General features: G+C 43.0%; 1 protein-coding gene across 2 annotated transcripts in view; it reads right to left on the reverse strand.

Moving 5' to 3' along the window:
- Positions 1 to 4,893: 4,893 nt before the first annotated feature.
- LOC111979394 (phosphatidylinositol 3-kinase regulatory subunit gamma) overlaps positions 4,894 to 23,072 on the reverse strand; it is a 51,299-nt gene continuing 33,120 nt past the window's right edge. For both annotated transcript variants that reach the window (XM_024009901.2, XM_024009900.2), the window contains exons 6-16: positions 22,601 to 22,820; positions 21,908 to 21,993; positions 21,480 to 21,579; positions 19,341 to 19,439; positions 18,755 to 18,935; positions 18,060 to 18,185; positions 17,431 to 17,573; positions 17,042 to 17,218; positions 13,412 to 13,483; positions 12,560 to 12,733; positions 4,894 to 11,832 (exon numbers count right to left, since the gene is read on the reverse strand). In XM_024009901.2, the coding sequence (XP_023865669.1) occupies positions 11,649 to 11,832; positions 12,560 to 12,733; positions 13,412 to 13,483; positions 17,042 to 17,218; positions 17,431 to 17,573; positions 18,060 to 18,185; positions 18,755 to 18,935; positions 19,341 to 19,439; positions 21,480 to 21,579; positions 21,908 to 21,993; positions 22,601 to 22,820 (1,562 nt within the window). In that variant the 3' untranslated portion in view covers positions 4,894 to 11,648. The remainder of the gene's footprint in view (positions 11,833 to 12,559; positions 12,734 to 13,411; positions 13,484 to 17,041; positions 17,219 to 17,430; positions 17,574 to 18,059; positions 18,186 to 18,754; positions 18,936 to 19,340; positions 19,440 to 21,479; positions 21,580 to 21,907; positions 21,994 to 22,600; positions 22,821 to 23,072) is intronic.

Raw genomic sequence — 23,072 nt, forward strand, 5'->3', positions numbered from 1 at the left:
TTTCTTTTTTTTCTATTGTGTTATTGACGTATCCTTGTTTATTCCATGTGTAACTCTGTGTTGTTGTTTGTGTTCACTGCTTTGCTTTATCTTGGCCAGGTCGCAGTTGTAAATGAGAATTGTTCTCAACTAGCTTACCTGGTTAATAAAGGTGAAATTAAAAATAATAACCAATTTAAAAAAAAAATGCTTCCCACAGTCGTCAAAGTTGGCAGGATGTCCTTTCGGGGGGGGACATTCTTGATACACAAGGGAAACTGTGAGCATGAACCAACCCAGTTGCAACAATGGCGGTGGATAATTTCAGAAAGAGAGGGTCCAGATTGTCTAGCCCAGTTGATTTGTACGGGTCCAGGTTTTGCAGCTCTTTCAGAACATCTGCTATCTGGATCTGGGTGAAGGAGAAATGGGGAGGCTTGGGCAAATAGCTGCGGGAGGTGCGGAGCTGTTGGCTGGGGTTGGGGTAGCCAGGAGGAAAGCATGGCCAGCCGTAGAGAAATGCTTATTGAAATTCTCGATTATCGTGGATTTATCGGTGGTGACAGTGTTAACTAGCCTCAGTGCAGTGGGCAGCTGGGAGGAGGTGCTCTTATTCTCCATGGACTTTACAGTGTCCCAAAACTTTTTAGAGTAGCGTTTTTAGAGAGCTACAGAATGCTAATTTCTGTTTGAAAAAGCTAGCCTTTGCATTCCTGACTGACTGCGCGTATTGGTTCCTGACTTCCCTGAAAAGTTGCATATCGCGGGGACTATTCGATGCTATTGCAGTCCGCCACAGGATGTTTTTGTGCTGGTCAAGGTCAGTCAGGTCTGGAGTGAACCAAGGGCTATATCTGTTCTTGGTTCTGCATTTTTTGAACGGAGCATGCTTGTCTAATATGGTGAGGAAGTAACTTTTAAAGAATGACCAGGCATCCTCAACTGACGGGATGAGGTCAATATCCTTCCAGAATACCCGGGCCAGGTCGATTAGAAAGGTCTGCTTGCAGAAGTGTTTTAGGGAGCGTTTGACAGTGATGAGGGGTGGTCGTTTGACCGCGGCCCCATAGCGGATGCAGGCAATGAGGCAGTGATCGCTGAGATCCTGATTGAAAACAGCAGAGGTGTATTTGGAGGGTAAGTTGGTCAGGATAATATCTATGAGGGTGCCCATGTTTACGGTTTTAGGGTTGTACCTGGTGGGTTCCTTGATAATTTGTGTGAGATTGAGGGCATCTAGCTTAGATTGTCGGACTGCCGGGGTGTTAAGCATATCCTAGTTTAGGTCACCTAACAGAACAAACTCTGAAGATAGATGGGGGGCAATCAATTCACATATGGTGTCCAGGGCACAGCTGGGAGCTGAGGGGGGTCTATAACAAGGGGCAACAGTGAGAGATTTATTTCTGGGGAGATACATTTTTAAAATTAGAAGCTCGAACTGTTTGGGCATAGACCTGGAAAGTATGACAGAACTTTGCAGGCTCTCTCTGCAGTGGATTGCAACTCCTCCCCCTTTGGCAGTTCTATCTTGACGGAAAATGTTGTAGTTGGGGAAGGAAATCTCAGAATTTTTGGTGGCCTTCCTTAGCCAGGATTCAGACATGGCAAGGACATCAGGGTTGGCGGAGTGTGCTAAAGCAGTGAGTAAAACAAACTTAGGGAGGAGCCTTCTGATGTTAACATGCATGAAACCTGTCATGCCCTGACCAAAGTTTGCGTTGTATGTTTCTATGTTTTGTTTGGTCAGGGTGTGATATGAGTGGGCATTCTATGTTGTATGTCTAGTTTGTCTGTTTCTATGTGTTTGGCCTGATATGGTTCTCAATCAGAGGCAGGTGTTAGTCGTTGTCTCTGATTGGGAGCCATATTTAGGTAGCCTGTTTTGTCTTTGTGGGTTGTGGGGTGATTGTTCCTGTTCCTGTGTTTACTACACGGGACTGTTACGTTTTCGTTCGTTTGTCGGTTTATTGTTTTGTTCATTGTTTCAGTACTCTTAYTAAAATGAATACTCACCACGCTGCATCTTGGTCCTCCTCTCTTTCGCCCGACGAAGAACATTACAAAACCAAGGCTTTTTTGACAAATGAGAGTGCCTGGGGACACGCAGGGCCTGGGTTAACCTCCACATCACCCGAGGAACAGAGGAAGAGTAGGATGAGGGTACAGCTAAAGGCTATCAAAACTGGTCGTTGTGCGTTGGGGACAGAGAATAAAAGGAGCAGATTTCTGGGCGTGGTAGAATAGATTCAGGGCATAATGTGCAGACAGGGGTATGGTGGGGTGCGGGTACAGTGGAGGTAAACCCAGGCACTGAGTGATGATAAGAGGTTGCATCTCTGGACGGGCAAGTTATGCTGGGAGAGGTCACCACATGTGTGGGAGGTGGAACAAAGGAGGAATCTGAGGCATGTTGAGTGGTACTAGGGGCTCCACAGTAAACTAAGACAATAATAACTATCCTAAACAACAGTGTACAAGGCATATTGACATTTGAGAAAGACATAAAGCGAGGCATAAAGCAATCACAGGTGTTGATTGGGAGAGCTAGCTAAGGCAACAATGGGTAAGACAACAACAGCTAATCAGCTAAGACAACAACAGGTAAAATGGCGATGAATGGGCAGAGAAGGTTGGTTAACTACACACAGGGCCTGAGTTAGGGCCGACAGATAAACAAAAAATAAACAAAATGGAGTACCATGATTAATGAACAGTCCAGCAGGCATCAGCTATGTAGCCAAGTGATCATAGGGTCCAGTGAACAGCAATAGATGAACAGGGAAGCCGCRGGGTAGTAGTTACTACTCTAGTACGCGGGAGACACGGCGTTTAAAGTTACCAGGCCGGGGTAAGTAGAAGCGTCTGCTCCGACAWCCGGCAAAGGCCGGTTGAGGGCACAGCGGTTGGAGTTAAGTGGGCGGACCAGTCGTGGTGGTACGGCGGGGCGCAATGTCGACAAAGGGTCCAGACCAGATGGCAAACGAGGTAATTGTAGTTGTAGTAATTTTGTTTGCTAGCCGGGAGATGCGCCTGGCTCGCGGCTAACTGGTGCTAGTTTCGGGGCAGGCTCGGCCTCCGACCGCAAGGCACTTCAGAGGGTATGGCGTAMGGTCCAGTATATCACTGGGGCAAAGCTGCCTGCCATCCAGGACCTCTACATTTACATTTACATTTTAGTCATTTAGCAGACGCTCTTATCCAGAGCGACTTACAGTAGAGTGCATACATTTTATTATTTTTTTTTTTTACATACTGAGACAAGGATATCCCTACCGGCCAAACCCTCCCTACCGGCCAAACCCTCCCTAACCCGGACGACGCTATGCCAATTGTGCGTCGCCCCACGGATCTACACCAGTCGGTGTCAGAGGAAGGCCCTACAAATTGTCAAAGACCCCAGCCACCCCAGTCATAGACTGTTCTCTCTACTACCGCATGGTAAGCGGTACCGGAGTGCCAAGTCTAGGACAAAAAGGCTTCTCAACAGTTTTTACCCCCAAGCCATAAGACTCCTGAACAGGTAACCAAATGGTTACCCGGACTATTTGCATTGTGTGCCCCTCCCCCCAACCCCTCTTTTACGCTGCTGCTACTCTGTTTATCTTATATGCATAGTCACTTTAACTATACATTCATGTACATACTACCTCAATTGGCCCGACCAGCCACTGCTCCCGCACATTGGCTAACCGGGCTATCTGCATTGTGTCCCACCACCCGCCAACCCCTCTTTTTACGCTACTGCTACTCTCTGTTCATCATATATGCATAGTCACTTTAACCATACCTACATGTACATACTACCTCAATAAGCCTGACAAACTGGTGTCTGTATATAGCCTTGCTACTGTTATTTTCAAAATGTCTTTTTACTGTTGTTTTATTTCTTTACTTACCTACACACACACACACCTTTTTTTCGCACTATTGGTTAGAGCCTGTAAGTAAGCATTTCACTGTAAGGTCTACACCKGTTGTATTCGGCGCACGTGACAAATAAACTTTGATTTGAAACCCTCTGTATTTTCAAGTGTTGCGGTTGGCGGCATCATGTTATGTGTATGCTTGTCATCGGCAGGGACAAGGATAAAAATAAATATGAAAGAAGCAAACTGAGTATTCAGTTCGGACTTACATTTGCTAAAAACATTACGGAAACAAGGTTTCAATATTGCTGTCCATCAATGATTCCCAACCATTTCTACAGAGCTTGAGCAATTTTGACAAAACCAATGGAAATACAGTTGCCCTAAGTTGGTAGAATCTTATTCAAAATTATTCACAGCTGTAATGGCTGCCAAAGGTGCTTCCATCAAGTATTAACTGGGGTGTGAAAACATACACAATCAAGACATTTTTTGTATTTGTAATTAATTAGGAAATGTTTCTATCATTTACTTTCACTCTGAAAATGTAGAGTAGCAAATCATTATAAAATGTAATCCCTTTTTAGACACAATTTTAAGGCAACAAAATGTGAAGACTGTGCAATGGGTGTATAAACTTTCACTAGGCACTGTGTACACCAACAACAAAAAATGTCTCCCTCATGTGGTTGAAATTCAATACTGACTGCGTCACAAGTCAGCCTCAGCACTAAGTCCACCAGCCTTCAACTGACAGGAATTCAAATGGAATTGACCCCAACTGGAGTCTGGGGAGGGGATGAGGGCTCATAATGACTGGAATAAAGTCAATGGAATGGTACAAACACAAGAACATTGTGTRTGTGTGATGTGTCAGTACCATTCCATTCGTTCCATTTCAGCCATTACCAGGAAACCGTCCTCCCGAATTAAGGTTCCACCAGCTACCTGTGCTGCAGCTTTATCCCCATTTATCCTCGTCACAGGTTTGACTGAACTCATGGCTACATGTCAAACTTACTGAAAAAATACACATGGAGTCCTCTTTCTTCTTCTTACATATTTTATTATTATTATTTTTTTTAAATCATTGCATCATCCTAAGGAAAGAACCGTACAGAAGTAAGAGTACCTGTTTGAGACAACTCCGAAGCAAGCTGTACACAAAAAACAAAAGAAAAAATGTTGCATCTGAATTATCTAAGACAGACTGGARAAAGATGAGAAGAATAATAATCTTCCATACATAAAGATTGTGCACACCACAACCAGGAGAGAAGACTCCCACTGGTTCACCAACAGTGCTCCCTCTGAGTTCAATTGCACTTTGGTGTAGAGTAGCTTTATCAGACAGTCTGGTTCATGTCCATTTACTGTTTTGAAAAAAGGGAAAACATGGCGCCACATGTAAGAATCATATTATCATACTGTACTTTGATTTCTCCAAAGCAAAGAAAGGCTTGTCAAAATGTACTGTACCGGATGTGCATTCTACGACTGTCACATGATCACAAAACCCACTTAGGATAAAATCTACATTGAAGTGTTGCAGAGATTAGATAACAGAAGTAAATGAAAGCATCATTTTTAATTGAGTCTGTTTTGAATGACAGAGAGCAATTCAACGAATGTACTGCATTTCTCTATCTTAGTGAGACGAGGATAACCTCTTAGTGCAAAATCGAAACCCATGCCTCTTCACATTTCCAAATGAAAATGTACTAGTTGGCTAAACCTCTCTCTCACAGCAGTCTGAAAACTAAAGCCTCCCAAATCATCTATGGTGTAATCTACAGATAATTTTTGTCAAAGTCAGTCTGGTCTAAAATGGAGTTTGGAACATCCGTGTGTCACAACAGGTAAATTAATGTTGGGTTTTGATTTGACGATGTCCATTTACCCACTATCATGGGATGAATAGCTGCGGTGATTGCTCTCTATCCAATAGCATAGACAGTAAGGCAGATGTGCTCAGCAGCTCAGACTTTGTTAACATAAGACAATGCGTCTCTGATTTTTTTWACTTGAGAAATACTGCACCAAACACCTTAATCAGATTTCTAATTTTGCAACTAAAACATCCTCGGCCAAAAAGTCTAAATTAATTACAGATTTCTTGAGTTATCCTAGATTCATTATGGGATTTTGAGGAAGGGAAATAGGCTTCCAGTGTCTAATGGTGGACAAACATCATTAACCAAACGAGGAATCGGTCAGGAAACACACCTCTGAGACTGAAATCGACTTTTTCTAATGAGAAACAGAACACATGCCAAGCGGCGTGTTCAGCCTCTCTTTAATGATTCTAAGCCACCCTGGGTGCCATTTTTATTTTTAAATAGTCGATTTTGTTCTAAGCAGACGATGGTAACAATTCTTATTTTGTCATATTGAGGGAGCACTGTTTGACAAGTAAAAAACAACAACATCTAAACAAAAGAATAAGCAGTCATAACATCTTCAAGTTTAAAATGACAGAGGAAAGAAATAAATCAAATCAATCTATCAGTCATTTTTAGTGACAGACAGATTGATTCTCAAACGCATACTTGCTATTTGGTTAATTAGATATCGTAAACATTTGTACTTTTCTGTATGGAGGAAAATATTCAAGCTAGCTTATTTGATAGATTCTGTACGGTTATCATTAACAAACAAAAACAAACAAAACAAACCAAAACAAACACTTGGACAGACAAATCAATTAGCTTAAAAGCCAAATTAAAAACAAACCCTACTCAGGCACCTTAAAGGAACACTTTCTAATGCCATCATTGTTCCATGTACAAAGGTCTGTTATTCACCGAAGGAGTGTTGCTGAACCATTTACATTTGTACCTTAACTATTGTTGTTGGCAACATGTTTGGATGGTATAAAGTATGTGTTTTCTAGTGCATTTGGGGGGACTTTATCCAATGATTAATAAATGCCCCGCTCTTCGAATCATACATTATTTTCATACCATCTCAAACACTCCCCTGGTGAAACTTTCAAACTGCCTCCTTTTGCTAAATAAAAAACACAACCAGAATCTCAAACTGAGAATACACGTTCATGTCAAAATAAAAATAWTTGCCACCATGATCTGAAATAAATGAAAATAAAGGGTGCTTTCCCCATCCTATGGACAAAGCAGATCTGTATAGGAAACTATTTTCTGCTTAGAAAAACAATCTTATCATCTTAAAAATATACAGGCTGTAGTCTAGATAGCAGCTAGTCCCAGTGCTGGTCAGCTCTGTTGTCACCGCCCTTGGTAGGATAGCAACAATGGAGCTTTGCTGAAAGACACTGGTGTCAAGGCTACTGATAATCTCGACTCAGACTTGATACAAACACATATGTGTGAGTTGGTTAAATGGGGCCAAGRTTGACCAATCAGTATGATATCATCATGGACAACTAGATTGAGAGCTGCATTTTAAACATAGATGAGCCTGCCTCCTCTTCATTATAATTATTGTGGGTCAATTAAAATCAATAGAACCACAAAAAAGAAGGGAAGCTTGCTGTTGGATTATGATAAAGCTCAGTTTCTGGAAACTAGAAATCACTTGGCCCACTGATGAAATGCTGCTGTGGCACRTGAATAGACGCGTTAGCATCTAAGCTCTGATTAAGTTAGCGTCTGTTTCTGATCCGTTTCCAGCATAATTAAATCAGAATATATAACCCAAAACAATATGTCAAGATATATTTCTATATATTTCTTCCAAATATGATTCAAACCTAAATATTCATCAAACGTAATAAATGTTAATTACTTGTATTCAGTAAATTATATGGTAGAAGTATGATACCTTATTACAGGTATTTTGTACCAGAGATAAGCAATAATGGGTAATTCATCTGATCATTTTGTCGGGTGCTCAGACACATGCTGTTTCACGATAACAGGGTAAAGGACAATTCAAAGCAACTTCTGCTCCAAGTCAAAGCACAACAACGGTCAACTCACCCTCATCCGCAAACCAATCTCATTGGGCACGACCACTGAAACACGATCACTGCACAAATGTTAACAGTAATGTTAATGCAAGTGACGTTAATGTGACTCCATGACATTCATATAGCATTAGAGAGCTGAGGACCGACCAATTACACCGATTGCATATTAGCTAGCTTCCCTTTCATTTGGTTTGAAACGGGTCACCCATTTTCAAAAGGGAAATGGGTAGGCCTGACACAATCAAAACCAGACACGGAACACAGTTTTATAGTATATACAGTTAAACAATTTAATCAGGAAAAACAGCAATAATGGACATTAGTCCCTCTTGCCTCAATGTCAATTTCAAAACAGGTTCAGAATACAGGCTACTATTTCAAAGTTTGTCATGCCTCCACCCTATGTATTGTGTAAGGGGACACYAACGGGTTTTCACTTTGATTCACAAAGAAAGTCAGATAAAACATCCCTGACATGAGACGCTTAATAAAAAAACACTATCATGGCTTACTGAGCTTCACTGACATGGTTTAGAATTAATTCAGACTTTTTTTTAGACCTAGACACACTCAATTAAGGAGTGTGGAACAGGAAAAAGCACATTCACAAAATGATGGTCCGACGGACTGTAAATAAATACGTCAGTAGCTGGGTAAACGGGATCTGAATTGAATGAGAATTGGGATCGAATGAGATTCGGCTTATTCAACAAAACGCGGTGTTGGGCTACGACTGTGTATTCACATTTCTATCCACTCTAGGTTTGATTCAATAAACTATACAACAAACCCCAAAGGAATCTGCCTCGCTCACTGAAGAGCACCAAGAAATAGCCCCAGTCACAAAAAAAGAACAAAAGAGAAGCATAACTAAACAAACAACCTCCATAACTCGCACCACACACACACACACACACACACACACACACACTAAAGGAAAGACGATAACTATGCTCATTTGCCAGTTCTCTTCAGGGGTTGACATTAGTTGCCTGGCTACTCAGACTCCTTGCTCCAGCCAAACGCTATGCCACACCCCTGGACGTTAGTTTCTTACGCAATACCTCCCCGACCCCGAATGCAAATATATTTCGGGGCCACCTGATTGGTCCAGAAACCGATGGATTGGGCCAGAGCCAGAACACGTGGGTAAAGCGGCGGTTTGAAAATTCATCATTGGCTTTGACACTAATTGGTTAGAGACAATCTAATCGCTGATTGCTTTATTTTGCACAACGCCCCTCCTCACCAGAAATGACTTCAATGATGGTAGTCTCGGACTAAAGTATGTAGCGAACAACAGAGAAGCGGAAGAATTTAGTGCGGGTCGTTTTTAAGCAAAGACTACAGTACACTGTGGCTCTGTCTACAGGAGAGAAGCTCTTCTGACAAAAAGACAAGAGCTAAGTAACACAGACAGAGAAGGCACTTCTTAACTTTGTGATTCACACTCTTTTATATCCCTCTCAAGACACCCAACTAATGTCACTTTGAGTTTAATTATTGTCTAGTCTTCTGGCCAAGAACTGTGCAAAGCACCATTAAACAGTACCAATGTATTTATCCTTAACATAATTTTTTGTCTCCAACCAACATTTGTACCATCTAATTTCCCATAACTAATTAACCAATCCACTTGCATGACTGTTCAATTGCAATATTTACGCATCATACTTAATCTGTATTACCAAAAGAGCGAAAATAAATCACACTGAGCAAATGATCATGTTTAGAACTGCCCAAAAAGGAGTGGCCATCATTCTACAAATGTTCCCTCTTTCTCAACGAATCTAAATGCAGCACTTAAATCAAGTCACCAAATTTAAATCCTCGATATCCTCAGTTTCATTACATTATGTTTCTTTAAAGGGAAAATCCATTCAATAAAATTGTTTAGATTTTTTTCTGTTGATACAGTCCTAAAATGTTTTGGGACTGTATCAAGTGGACTAATGAAGAAAAAAAAATACCAAAGATAGTTTGAGTGGATTTTCACTTTCAAGTCAAGAATCAACCTTCAAATTTTGGCTGAAGTGTATTCACACAAACAAAGTCTATGCTATGGAAAAGGAATAGAAGCATTGGCAGAGTAAGTCCCTGAAGCCACACAACAAAAGTACTGCTCAGTACCTGTGGAGGGATTCACTCCACACTGAGTGTGTCTGTAAATCTCCATGTCTTCTTATTCACTTACTATTGTTTGTGCATTATACTGGTCTACGACATGAGACGTACACACTTAAAACAGCACGAGTACTAGGGCGAGTTTCTAGGTACTATCCAAAAGAAGGATTTACATGCATTCTGTACTTATAGAAATTCTCTCGAATCTCTGTGGTCATGCTCAAAACGGATCAGATATTGTTTTTGCTACATGAAAGACATCCTTCATTTGGCTCAAGTTTAGCTGGATACTGCGCATCCTCCAGCAGTTTCCCCTGCGGGGGGACACAGTTGGGAAGGAAAGCATTCAATACTTTCTGTTTGCATGGTTACGTACAGCAAATACAGCTTTTAGACTGACAGTCACACTGCCTGTTACTGTCTGTAGATATATGGGTCATATAACGGCTTTCTACAATAATCTGTTTTTTTTCTTATGTACAACAATGTTCTACAGCTCTGTGAATCAAGCTTGTGTCAAATAAAAACAACAGTCAAGCTCAAAGAGGAAGTACTGTGAGTAGTAGTAACGCTGTGACAAAAGCAAACGCTTGTGAGAAGAACATTGTACTAGACAGGCTTCCTAGAGACTAAGTACCGAGAGTTAAGATCCAATAGATTGATGCTCTGTGAGTATATTCACGTAGAAATAAAAACACCATGAATACTAACAGTAATACCATAGTCAATCATGGCTATAGGCTACAGTATAAAAGAAAGCACTAGAAGCAGAGTTGGGGTCAATTCCATTTGAATTCCACTCAATTCAGAAAGTATATTAAATTCCAATGTAAAATSTTCCTCATTGAAAAGCATTAAAGACCATTGGAATTGGAATTTCCGTGTACTTCCTGAAATGACTGGAATCTAAATGGAATTGAGCCCAATCCTGACTAGAACAGAAATGTAGAAACGAGCTTGGAGGGATTTCTCCACTAGCCATGATTAAACGGAAAAGGGAAACTTAAATCCCTTTAGAAACTGTATTCATCAATACACTATATATTTGATCTATTGTGAATATCATCTATATATTCACAATACACCAAATATATCACATCTCTTTTCATAAAGAATTTATATCTTACAACAAACTCGAGAGCCCACGGCAGTTTCATGGAAATTGGACTTAAAAAACAATATCTATATATATCTATATATATATCTATATATATATATATATATATATATATATATATATATATTTCTAAAGCTGTAGTTTGCTCTCCCTCCCAGCACCAACCCACCCACCCCACAGTCCCCTTCTTTCCCAACACAGGCTTGTGGTCAATCAAGGCTCTCTATGGCACTTAAGCAAGCTTTTTATAGAATCTAACAGTTTGACCCACCACCCCAGCCCTCCTTTTCAGCACCATGCATCTGAAAGCTGGCATCAACTTCCCTTCCCCCAAAAATCTATTCTACATCCAGTATCTTTACCCTCTAGCTTCCCGACTCTCTCCTTTCCTCTCTCACTCCCTCTCGCTCTTCTAACTATGGTCTGAGAGCTTATATCATAACTGTGTGCTTATGTTGTTTTTTGTCTACGAACACGTCTATGTTTTTTGTCTCATGTTTACTGTGGTTGGTACTGTAGTACGTAGTGTGCTTGATTTGCCATGCTTTAGAAACTCTGGTCTCCATTGGGGGTCGTCATGCCACGCTGCCCCTAATCTGGGGTGCTGCTGCTAGGTCTGGGTGAGGACCGGGTAGGCCAGGGTTACATTCARCTGGTCGTTGTGTTGGACCAGGGACTCGTGCTTGTAGTGGAGCACCAGGTCCTTCAGGGAGCTGTAAAGGTTGTAGGGCTCGGCAAAGCCATAGCCTTTGTCCGTCTTGTAGATGACGCAGTGCTTGGCGTCGCCGTCCACACTGGGGGAGACAGAGCGATTACAGTTTTATGCAAACAAACAAAAGGTCAAATGTCACAAATGTTTCCTTAGTAATTAAAAACAAAAACAACATTTTAAGTTATACGTTAGGGTTGGTCTGAAGCCAAAAAAGAAAGGAAATTCACAATCATCACAAGCCCCAACTTCACCCATGCGCTACTAAGGTTTTCCAGGGCACAGCTTTGACCTACTCCACACTGTAAAAAACATCCTGTTGTTTTTACGGTAACTTACTGGCAGCCAGTTACCTGTAAGTTACTGTAAAAAAGGTACAATATATTATGTAGAATTACAAAGCAACTGTAAAGTTTACAATGTACTGTTAAACCAAAGTTTCAATGGAATTTAAGGTAGAATACTGTAATTTTTTTTTTTTTACAATAACTTACAGGTAACTGGCTGAMAATAAGTTACCGTAAAAACGACAGGATTGTTTTTACAGTGCAGTAGCTATGTGGGTCTCCCCTTTGTTGTCTACTGGTGTCCCCTTAAATCAATGGCACAGTGTACAATTGTCATTTGAGGGGATGCCAACAACATCTATTTAAAATTGGCAAGTAAGAATAGGGATATAGTATGTGGTTTTAGTTACAACCACATATTATATTCCTACTTGCCAATTTTAAATAGATCAACCCATCAATGAATAATCTTAGCTCTTTCGACTGACACAAAAGGATATGTAACACATTGAAATAAACACTCACACTACAGAGCAGGCATAGGAGCCCTTCTGCGTCTGGCTCTCTCGGATGAGGAAGGTGCCGTCACACTTGTCCCTCAGCAGCTCCTCTGCCTGGGTGCGCTTGATGTCGCCCATGTACCAGGTGCCGTCGTCATGGTGGGGCGAGCCTTCGTCCTCCTCCACCAGCCAGTAGGAGCTGTAGGAGGGAGATAAAAAAGAAAACAGATTTAACCTTTATTTAATTAGGCAAGTTAGTTAAGAGCAAATTCTTATTTAYAATTTTAAATTTTATTCCACCTTTATTTAACCAGGTAAGCTATTTGAGAACAAGTTCTCATTTACAACTGCGACCTGGCCAAGATAAAGCAAAGCAGTGCGACACAAACAACAACACAGAGTTACACATGGAAAAAACAAGCGTACAGTCAATAACACAATAGAAAAAGAAAGTCTATATACAGTGTGTGCAAATGGCGTGAGGAGGTAGGCAATAAATAGACCATAGTAGCGAAGTAGTTACAATTTAGCAAATTAACACTGGAGTGATAGATGAGCAGATGATGATGTGCAAGTAGAGATACTGGTGTGCAAAAGAGCAGAAAAGTAAATAAAAACAATATGGGGATGAGGTAGGTAGATTGGGTTGGCTATTTACAGATGGTCAGATGTGTAAATGCCAGATGGGCTGGTTAATTTCTAGCCTTTTTCGGCCTGTCCAACAACTTTTTGGAAGCAAAATTATAATGGGGGTAAAATGGGCGGGTGTATTAGAAATGCAAGAGCCGATTTCTGGTTCCAGTCCGCTCCGGCCCATGTATGTAGCTCTTAACAAGCGATCTAATCACTTGCCAAACATTCCTTCTTCATCACTTACTCTTCTGCCTCGTTCTTTATGCCCAGCCATTCATTAATCTTCTTCTGCCTCGTCCCCTTCTGTGTCAACCACCTGCAAGACCAAAGAAAAGAGAATTTGACTCCATTCCTCTTCAAATCAGTTCACAAAAATACTAATAGAAAATAAGAAGCATAACATAGCATTGTATAGCCTAGCATTGCATAGCCTAGCATTGCATAGCCTAGCATTGTATAGCCTAGCATTGCATAGCCTAGCATTGCATAGCCTAGCATTGTATAGCTCCCCCAACTAACATGTCCAGGTGGGGAGCAATGGCTCTACATGGTTATCTTAGCTTGTACACATTTGGGTTGACCTTTTGGGCAAGACATGGAAAAACCAAGTGAATATAGTCAGGGTCTGTCTGTCTATGGGACCCAGTTGGGCCTACTACCAGGGTCGCACATGGGAAAACCCATGTGGACTATAACATGGGTCCCAAATGGGCCCTGAATCATTTTTCCCATTGGCAATCTGGTGTTAGTTTTTCAGGAATTATGATTGGGACCCAATCGGGTTAACCATTTAAGTCACACACAGGCAAACCCATAGGTCCCAAATGGGCCCTTTACCATTTACAAAGGGGTTAGCTGGTGTGAATATGGCCAGGGATTGTCTCTGGGACCCCGTTGGGCATAGCACCTGGGTCATGCATTAGAAAACCTGTCTATGGAGAAAACCCCTGTGGGTCCAAAATGGGCCCTGAATACTTTTTTAATGCGCTGTAAAAACGCTGTGTCAAAAAAAAAGTGTGTCAACATTTTCATGTTCGTGCGGGTTTAATTGTGACGTATTATATCATGCTGGTGAAATTCCTCTCAACATAATGTTTGCCTGAAAAGCCATTAGCTAGTGCGTGCTGTCACATTTTCTTTAAAGACTCATGCACATTCAATATTTTGAGGAGCAAGGGCATATGACGGAATTTCAAATTCAGGCGCTAAACCAAAGACTGTACAGTAAACGTTGGGGTTCTAACTCCATGTCAAGGCAAGACAACGGGAGCTGGGAATCTACAAAGTGATTTGACCGGTAAGTGGAATGGACTATATGTGTTTTTTTTGTGTGGTTAGCTAGCTAATCAGTTTTGGTATTTTCTGATGTTGCCTGGCTGCAGACTTGTTATAACTAACGATAGCTAGCTAGCTAATGTTTGGCATTGTTTCTAGTAAGCTAGCTAACGGTATGTTTCTAACTCAAGACGAGCTGAAACAATGTGGCTAGCTAGCTCAAAAATTCTCCTTGTTGTCGAGGTAGCCATCTAGCCGCRTCACGAACATACTAGGCCTTGGTTTATTGTTGAGCTAGTTCCTGTCAGTCTTGCCAACTCCTCAGTAAGGAAAGTAGCTATTGGTTGTCCTAAAAGTCGCTAGAAGTTGCTAAATGACGTCATCACCTAATTTGCATAATTGGCCATGTGCATGTAATTGTGATGGACGCTGTAGGAGAGAGGAATAACGTCATGGGAGAGACAAAAAGTGAGTAAAAAAACACCCTAAATATGTTTAGAGCTACAAATGAGCAAGCTGCAGAGAGAGGCACATACAGCGAATAAGAACCAGATACTTGAGGCCATACTCCTCCTTCAGCACTTTATGGACCCCATTGTTAATCCCCGTCATAAGAGGCATTGTCAGTCCCTATCCCCAGGAGCTTCTCTTTTTTAAGACAACACTTCGAGGAAAGCCACAACAGCACAGTCTATAGATTTGGCATCTCCTCCCTCCAACTCAACAAGCCCCAGAAAAGTTGATACAATTGTCTGCTTGGTGTCACTAAAGTACCTTATCACAACCCCCAGGTACTTAGAAACACTTAMATCCRTGGACTCATCGAGGAGGAGGCTGAAACACTGGTCACCCACATCTGTAACCAACTTTTTCAGAAAGTATGGTGCTAGAACACCATTAATCATTTCTGTGCACTTTGAAGTGGGTAGCAGCAGTGGAGTCTGAGAAAGCAGCTCTACATGCTTCTCCAATGTGATCACATGCCTGCATGGAACAGTGTTCAGTGATAGCTAATGTCATGGTGGCCTCAGACTATTTTGCAGAGTAAATTTTTTAAACCATAAATGGCAGCTTGTTTTGGGTGGAACTGTTATAAGGCTTTGCATTTTGAGTATGATTTTGAGTTGTCATGTGTTTTTTTACATCACTAAGTTTGGCGTAGAAATCAKCCTTACAACCAGCCTTTGAATTCAGGGTTTGATTCCCACTCCTTTCTGTATTTTTGAGTGTACAGTTTAAACTGAGACATGATGAGCTAGCCAGCTAGATGTTTAGCTTATGTCACAGAGAGGCACACACACAGTGGATAAGGTGAGTAAGTGACTGAGGCTGTGGAGTCAAATGCAGTGATATATTTATGTGCAGTGATTTATTTTAGATAAAGAACATTTTACATTTACATCGGCGGCTTCCCGCATGCGCAATTCATTTGCAGTCTGGACGCGGAGGGGTGAACATCTCCTGCTCTGACTGCAGCTGGGAGGGACTGCTGCGCGAGGACTGGGCCGCCTGTGACTTCTTTGGAACGGGGTAASAGTAAGAACGATACGTGCTTTCACGTCAGTCTCCAATAACACCAGAAAAAGTCGCTATATTTGTCGCTAGTCGATTTTTTTGGAAATGCGTTGCTAGAAGTGTCTGAATAGTTGCTAAATATAGTGATAAAGTCACTAAGTTGGCAACACTGGTTACTGTTAGCTAGCTCGTTTTGCATGGGAGCCAACAAAAATGGCTTGCTTGCTGAACAAGCTTGCGTTAGTAGTAAAGAAACACTCATGACATGTTTGAACCACTGAGTTGACTATGTCGTTCTTTGTGAATGTACATTTCTCAGTAGCTAATTATATGGCCCTCGCTGTATTTATCGGCTGTTGGCTTACTCGGTACAAGTTTCAAGCCATGTTAATTGCTACCCAGGCAAGTACAATCTGAATCAGAATGACGGCTGCCATTTGTCAGAATGCTGATGAATTGTTCAGGAATTGCTTGGCAAATGATTTGCGATTCACATGCTGCAATATGCTGGGAATGTATTATTTTTAAGGAATCAAGTATTTTTTTGAGTGGAATCAATTTAAGGACTCAAGTTTTGTTTGTGGAATTTGTAGTAAAATGAAACTGAAATTAGAAAGTTGGCCTCCTACACTAACTGAACTAAAATGAATACCATGTTAAATTATTGAGCTAGCTAAAATCGGCTTGTTAGAACAGACTGTCCAGAAAACTGATTCTGAATGGTCCAAAATATTAAAGAGTCTTTCAAATGAAAAACAAATAAGGTTACTGTAGCCCTATAAAAATTGTAAGGGGTCCACTTGGCTGCGTTTACACAAGCAGCCCGATTCTGATCTTGCCCAATTATTGGCAAAAGAGCTGATCTGATTGGTCAAAAAAAAAAAATGTGGAAAAAAGAAACAGAATTGGACTGCCTGTGTAAATGTAGCCATAAGGACCCATGTTGTAGCCCATGTGGGTTTTTTCCATGTCTGTCCCAAAAGGTTAACCCAACTAGGTTCTAGTTAAGAGTCCTTGGATAAAGACCGAATATAAATGTAAGGGCTGGGATAGTATAGCATCGTACAGCATAGCGTTTTCTTACACCAGGTACTGGTCCCTGATCTTCCTTAGCTGCATGAGGTCTGGTTTCAGGCTGTTCATCCTCTTGTCGATCTCTCTGTTGTCGGTTGCCTGCTGTTTCAGGTCCTGCTCCAGCTTCCTCTTGCTGTCGTGGATCTCTGTCACCCGAGACTTCAGACGCTCCGAGTTGCTTTGGATCCTGAAGTGAGTGGGAAGAAAGCTCCATAACAGTTTTTGCTCTGGGGTTCATTTGTAGTGGTTTTGGTTTGGTTTGACTGTTCTTTACAATACATTGACTGAATGTTGTTTTAAAATTGGCTTAAAATACATGCTACATACATACATAGGTACTAGTTTGATACGGGCTGTGGTATAAATACCCATGTCACTATGAATAGGCAAAATGCTTACTTCTGGATCTCTTTGTCGTTGCCTTCACGTCGGAACTTCTCGATGGTCTCTTTGCTGTAGCGCTCCTGAGTCTCACACTGCTCTTCGAAGATCTTGATGGTCTCGTTGAAGGCCTCGATGGCTGTGCGCTTCATCTGGAGCTCCTGACAGAGACACAAACGGGATCACCTCATGACAGTTAGGAGGCATGTGATTTTMCATCATGCCGTTTTCACCAGTTCCTTCACATCATTGGTTACAGAGGAAGGATACAAAAAAGACAAATACAAGACAAATCGTTTTGTGACAGAGCTTGAGACGGGTGGTCCAGAAGTCAGTAGTGTGGACTAATAGTCTCTATACAGTATAGTATGCCTACAGTATAGTAAAGCAATAAGGCCCGAGGGGGTGTGGTATATGGCCAATATATCACAGCTAAGGGCTGTTCTTAAGCAYGATGCAATGCAGAGTGCCAGGATATAGCCCTTAGCTGTGGTATATTGCCAATATGCCACGAACCCCCGAGGTGCCTTATTGCTATTATAAACTGGTTACCAACGTAATTAGAGCACTAAAATAAATGTTTTGTCATACCCGCCAATCAGCATTCAGGGCTTGAACCACCCAGTTTATAATAAGCAATATAGGACCTGTGAGGTGCGTGTGTACTCCTCGTAGAGCACGTCGTACTCCCAGCTCTTCTCCTGGTACTGCTCGTGGTACACCTTCAGCTGCTCGCCCACCGCCTCAGTGCTGTCCTCCTTCACCAGCTGCTCCTGAGGAGAAATGTTAGCCAGGGCCATATATTTAGAGAGTTGGAGCAACTTTTAAAACAGGACGTCATGTTAGCGCCTTTGAGCATTCCATTTATTAATTCATGACGAGGATCTTGAGCATAGCATTGTTAAAAATTCAGAAAATTCAGTGAACTGCTATTGGTCACCATTGCCCATGGGGATGTAGTGTCATGTAAATTATCATAATGCAGAAACCTCAATATCCTAACTCTCTAAATATATGGTTCTCACGTCAGCCAACAGTCAGTGAGAATACTCACCAAGCAGCCACTCAGGATGGAGGACAGCAATACAAATTCAGCAGGAACTGTTTTCTCCATTTTGGCATCAAAAGTTCATGCATTCCAACTTGCATTCTAACTTAAATGCATTATGCTGGAACTTCAGGTGCTTAAATGGCAACCCCTCAGATATTTCACAAATATGACCATAGTATCAATTACAGGAGGGTTTTGTGTAGCCTCAAGAGAGGTGGGCCAGCAAAAATACTTTTTCATTTTCATGGACAATTGTATGTTGTTCAGTTGTTGTTCATGTAGTGTATGTACCTGCTGGAATTTGGATACAGGGTAGAGGAGCCGGGTGTCCAGCTTGGCGTTGTACTGGGCCAGGGACTCATGGCGGTAGTGGTTGATGAGCTCCACCACCGTGATAAAGGTGAGAGGCTCTGAGAAGCCATAGCGACCTTCCCGGTGGCAGACCTTGATCAGCTTGTTGTTTCCGCCTTTCCTGTGGAACGGTTGAGAAATCAGTCTTAAGTCCTTTAGAAAGTAGTTCTAGTTCTTTCCTTAACATTTTTTTTAACTTTAACTTTCAAATGTGAACCCAAGACATTTGACATTTTTGGTAATTTAACAGATGCTCTTATCCAGAGTGAATTACAGTAATGAGTGCATACATTTTAATACTGGTCCCCCCGTGGGAATCRAACCCACAACCCTGGTGTTGCAAGCGCCATGCTCAACCAACTGAGCTACAAGGGTCCCAAGTATCGCAATAGCAAACATTCCACATTCAAAAAGGAGATAGAAAATGATACACAGAATCAAGTATTCACAGAGCTTCAGGAATGGTAATGTTAATGGTCCTGTTGACATAACATCTATATATAATCTACTGGGGGCAGCCTCTCACCTGAGGGTCAGTGTGTACTCTCCCTCCAGTTTGCTGGAGGCGTCGCGGACCATGAACGTCCCGTCAGGAGTGTCTCTCATCTTCTCATTCACTTCCTCCCTGGGAACACAACAGCACAGTTAGAGGCAATTGGGAATTCATGACAGCACCACATCCTTCACAATACAATTTAAATCACTTGCACGCAATTATAATAGGCTGTTCAATGTGTGCAGAGTATCCTATACTACAATCCACAATAATGTTTACTATAATCCTGTTTTAATCCACCCAAAAATGTAGTACACTGTCACGGCCGTCAACAGAAGTAGACCAAAGTGCAGCGTAGTGAGCGTACATATTCCTTTATTTATATGACGCCGACAAAAACAATAAACAATYCAAAACAACCRTGAAGCTAAAGGGCTATGTGCCAAAAACAAAGTTAACCTCCCACCAAGACAGGTGGAAAAAGGGCTACCTAAGTATGGTTCTCAATCAGAGACAACGATAGACAGCTGTCCCTGATTGAGAACCCTACCCGGCCAAAACATAGAAATACAAATTATAGAACTAAAGAACATAGAATACCCACCCCAAATCACACCCTGACCAACCCAAATAGAGACATAAAAAGGATCTCTAAGGTCAGGGCGTGACAGTACCCCCCCCAAAGGTGMGGACTCCGGCCGCAAAACCTGAACCTATAGGGGAGGGTCTGGGTGGGCATCTATCCAYGGTGGCGGCTCAGGTGCAGGACGCAGACCCCGCTCCACCACTGGCTCACCCCACTTTGGTGGCACCTCTGGTGCGGGGACCCTCGTCGCCGACCCCGGACTGGGGACCCTCGATGCGGGCTCCGGACTGGGGACCCTCGTAGCGGGCCCCGGACCGGGCACCGTCGCTGGTGGCTCCGGACCGGAGGCCGTCGCTGGGGGCTCCGGACCGGAGGACGTCGCTGGAGGCTCCGGACCGGAGAACGTCGCTGGAGGCTCCGGACCGGAGAACGTCGCTGGAGGCTCCGGACTGGAGAACGTCGCTGGAGGCTCCGGACTGGAGGCCTTCGTTGGAGGCTTCGTGCCATGACTCCTCACTGGAGGCTTCGTGCCATGACTCCTCACTGGAGGCTTCGTGCCAATGGATCATCACTGGAGGCTTCGGTGCCATGGATCATCACTGGAGGCTTCTTGACATGGATCATCACTGGAGGCTTCGTGCCATGGATCATCACTGAGCTTCGTGCCATGGATCATCACTGGAGGCTTTCGTGCCATGGATCATCACTGGAGGCTTCGTGCCATGGATCATCACTGGAGTGAGGAGACGTATGGGCAGTCTGGTACGTGGATCTGCCACAGGGCTCACCAGGCTGGGGAGACATACAGGAGGCCTTGTCCTTGGCCGAGGCACCGGATACACTGGGCCGTGGAGGCGCACTGGAAGTCTCGAGCGCAGAGCTGGCACATCCCGTTCTGGCTGGATGCCCACTTTCACCCGGCAAATGCGAAACGCTGGCACAGAGCACACCGGCCTGTGAATGCTCACTCGAGAAACCGTGCGCATCACCCCATAACACAGTGCCTGACCAGTCACATGCTCCCCACGGTAAGCACGGGGAGTTGGCTCAGGTCTAAACTCCGACTCCGCCAATCTCCCCGTGTGCCACCCCCCAAAAKAATTGGGGAGCTGCCTCTCGGGCTTCCGTGACCGGGTCTTGTCCTCTGCCATTCTCTCCTCCCCGGTCCAACTCGTCCTCCAGGTTGGCGCACGCTGCTTGGTCTTCTTGTGGTGGGTAATTCTGTCACGCTCGCTATCCTCAAACTCCCTGTCATAAAACAACCAAGTCGCAGCGTGCATGTCGTTCCACATCTTTTAAATCGGAGTGAAAAACTTATCCAACAAACAGGTAAACAGCAAAGAACGTGACRCAACCGAGGTGCACACAAACACACACARAAAAATAATAGAACTWAAGAACATAGAATACCCACCCCAAATCACACCCTGACCAACCCAAATAGACATAAMAAGGATCTGTAAGGTCATGGCGTGACATACACTGGATAWATAAGTACTATAACTATAGGCCTACTATTTTGTTGATGTATTAAATMATTTCATTGATTTAGAAATGCTATTGTTACATGAATGGCTCTTTACCTGGAGATTTCACCCCAGTACCACTCCGAATCACTCAGTATGCTGCTCTCAGTCATGGCTGGAGTTGTASCTTTGACCTTTACTGGCATGGCTGGTAGAGCTACACATAAACAGAGACGCCCATTAGTTAGGAAAGGTTTTGACAAGCATCACAGTTGATTAATAGAATACATTTAATTCAAACATACAGATCCTGACACACGAAACATACAACTTTTTGCCGGGAACATTTCATCAGTCTGTACTAATCAGCACTAACTCATTCAATTACCAAACAAATGCAAACTACCAATGCAAAACAATTGCAAAAAAGTTGAGCAAACAGTAAATACATTCTATTCTAAAAACAGTATTTCCATCCATTCTAGCTTCTATATTAATTTCTATGGAGCCCTCCATTTTGAAGCACTGCATCTATCCATCAATACCTGGGTGCGTGACTTCCTGTCCCATGGCCATCTCCATCAGAAGCCTCTCCAGTGCCAGTGCAGGGAACTCCTCCCCCACMTCCCACCTGTCAATCAACAACGGCAGGGAGTCAGACACATGGTCATAAGATGTTCAGTCAACGGCAGGTCATTCAAACACATGGTGCTGTGTAGGGAGAGGAAAAGCACTCGACTGCAATCTGTAGTAACAGCATTTGGCCTTATGGATTTCCTCTGGAGTCGCACGAGCTAGCGAGATCTAACGGTCACGTCCTTTCACTCACCCAGTGACGTTGGAGCTCTCTTGTCTGTCTCAAGAGGATATCGCTGGCTATGTGTTAACTCAGCAATCTGACACAAAATGGCTGCTGTTACAGTAGTTACCCAATACAATGTAAAGTGCTTTGAGACCTAGTGAAAAGCAACTAAAAATAAGCAATCTATTAAACTGCTTGCACACCGCACACAGCACCAAACGCTGATTGAAAATGCTGAATTGGACAACACCAACCAACACAGACGAGCGGCGTACACTGACCCAACCCTGTTTGTTGGTGTTTGTCTGGGTGATGTGAAAGTGACTTTATAACATTGTAAAAACAACCAACTTAAGAATGTTGAAGTGTGTTGGGCCTTGTTTACAGTATGCAACCTCCTTTATTCTTATGTTAGATATGGGATTCTCCTACTCACCCAGTGGCGGAGCTGGGCCGGATCAGCAGCGGCCCAAAAACCAGACCCAGGGTGTGAAGGTCCAGGCCATTAAGATGGGAGGTCTGGACCACCTTACCCAGGTGTGTGAGCAGGTAGTGCAGGGTGAGGTGGTGATGCAGGGGCATGCTGGTGGCCCTCTCCAGGACCAGGCTCAGCTCCCTGCCTCCACTGCTGCTCGCCGCCACAGCCTTGGACCAGTCTGTGGGTGGACGGACACCACATGTGTTACGGCAGCCCGTTACGCACACACACCCGCAAGTGCACACACAAACAGGAACTCTCTCAACACACACACACACACACACACACACCCTTCTCTTTCTCTCATATGCAGACAGGCATGCAGGCACGCACACCGTCCCGGACATCACCAGGGACCAGGGTAGCAATATAAGTTACAACATTTCTGGGATGCCTGTGACTAGCTCATCCCCAGCACTCCACACTGGGC

This window comes from Salvelinus sp. IW2-2015, linkage group LG19, assembly GCF_002910315.2.
Source record: "Salvelinus sp. IW2-2015 linkage group LG19, ASM291031v2, whole genome shotgun sequence".
NCBI lineage: Eukaryota > Metazoa > Chordata > Actinopteri > Salmoniformes > Salmonidae > Salvelinus > Salvelinus sp. IW2-2015.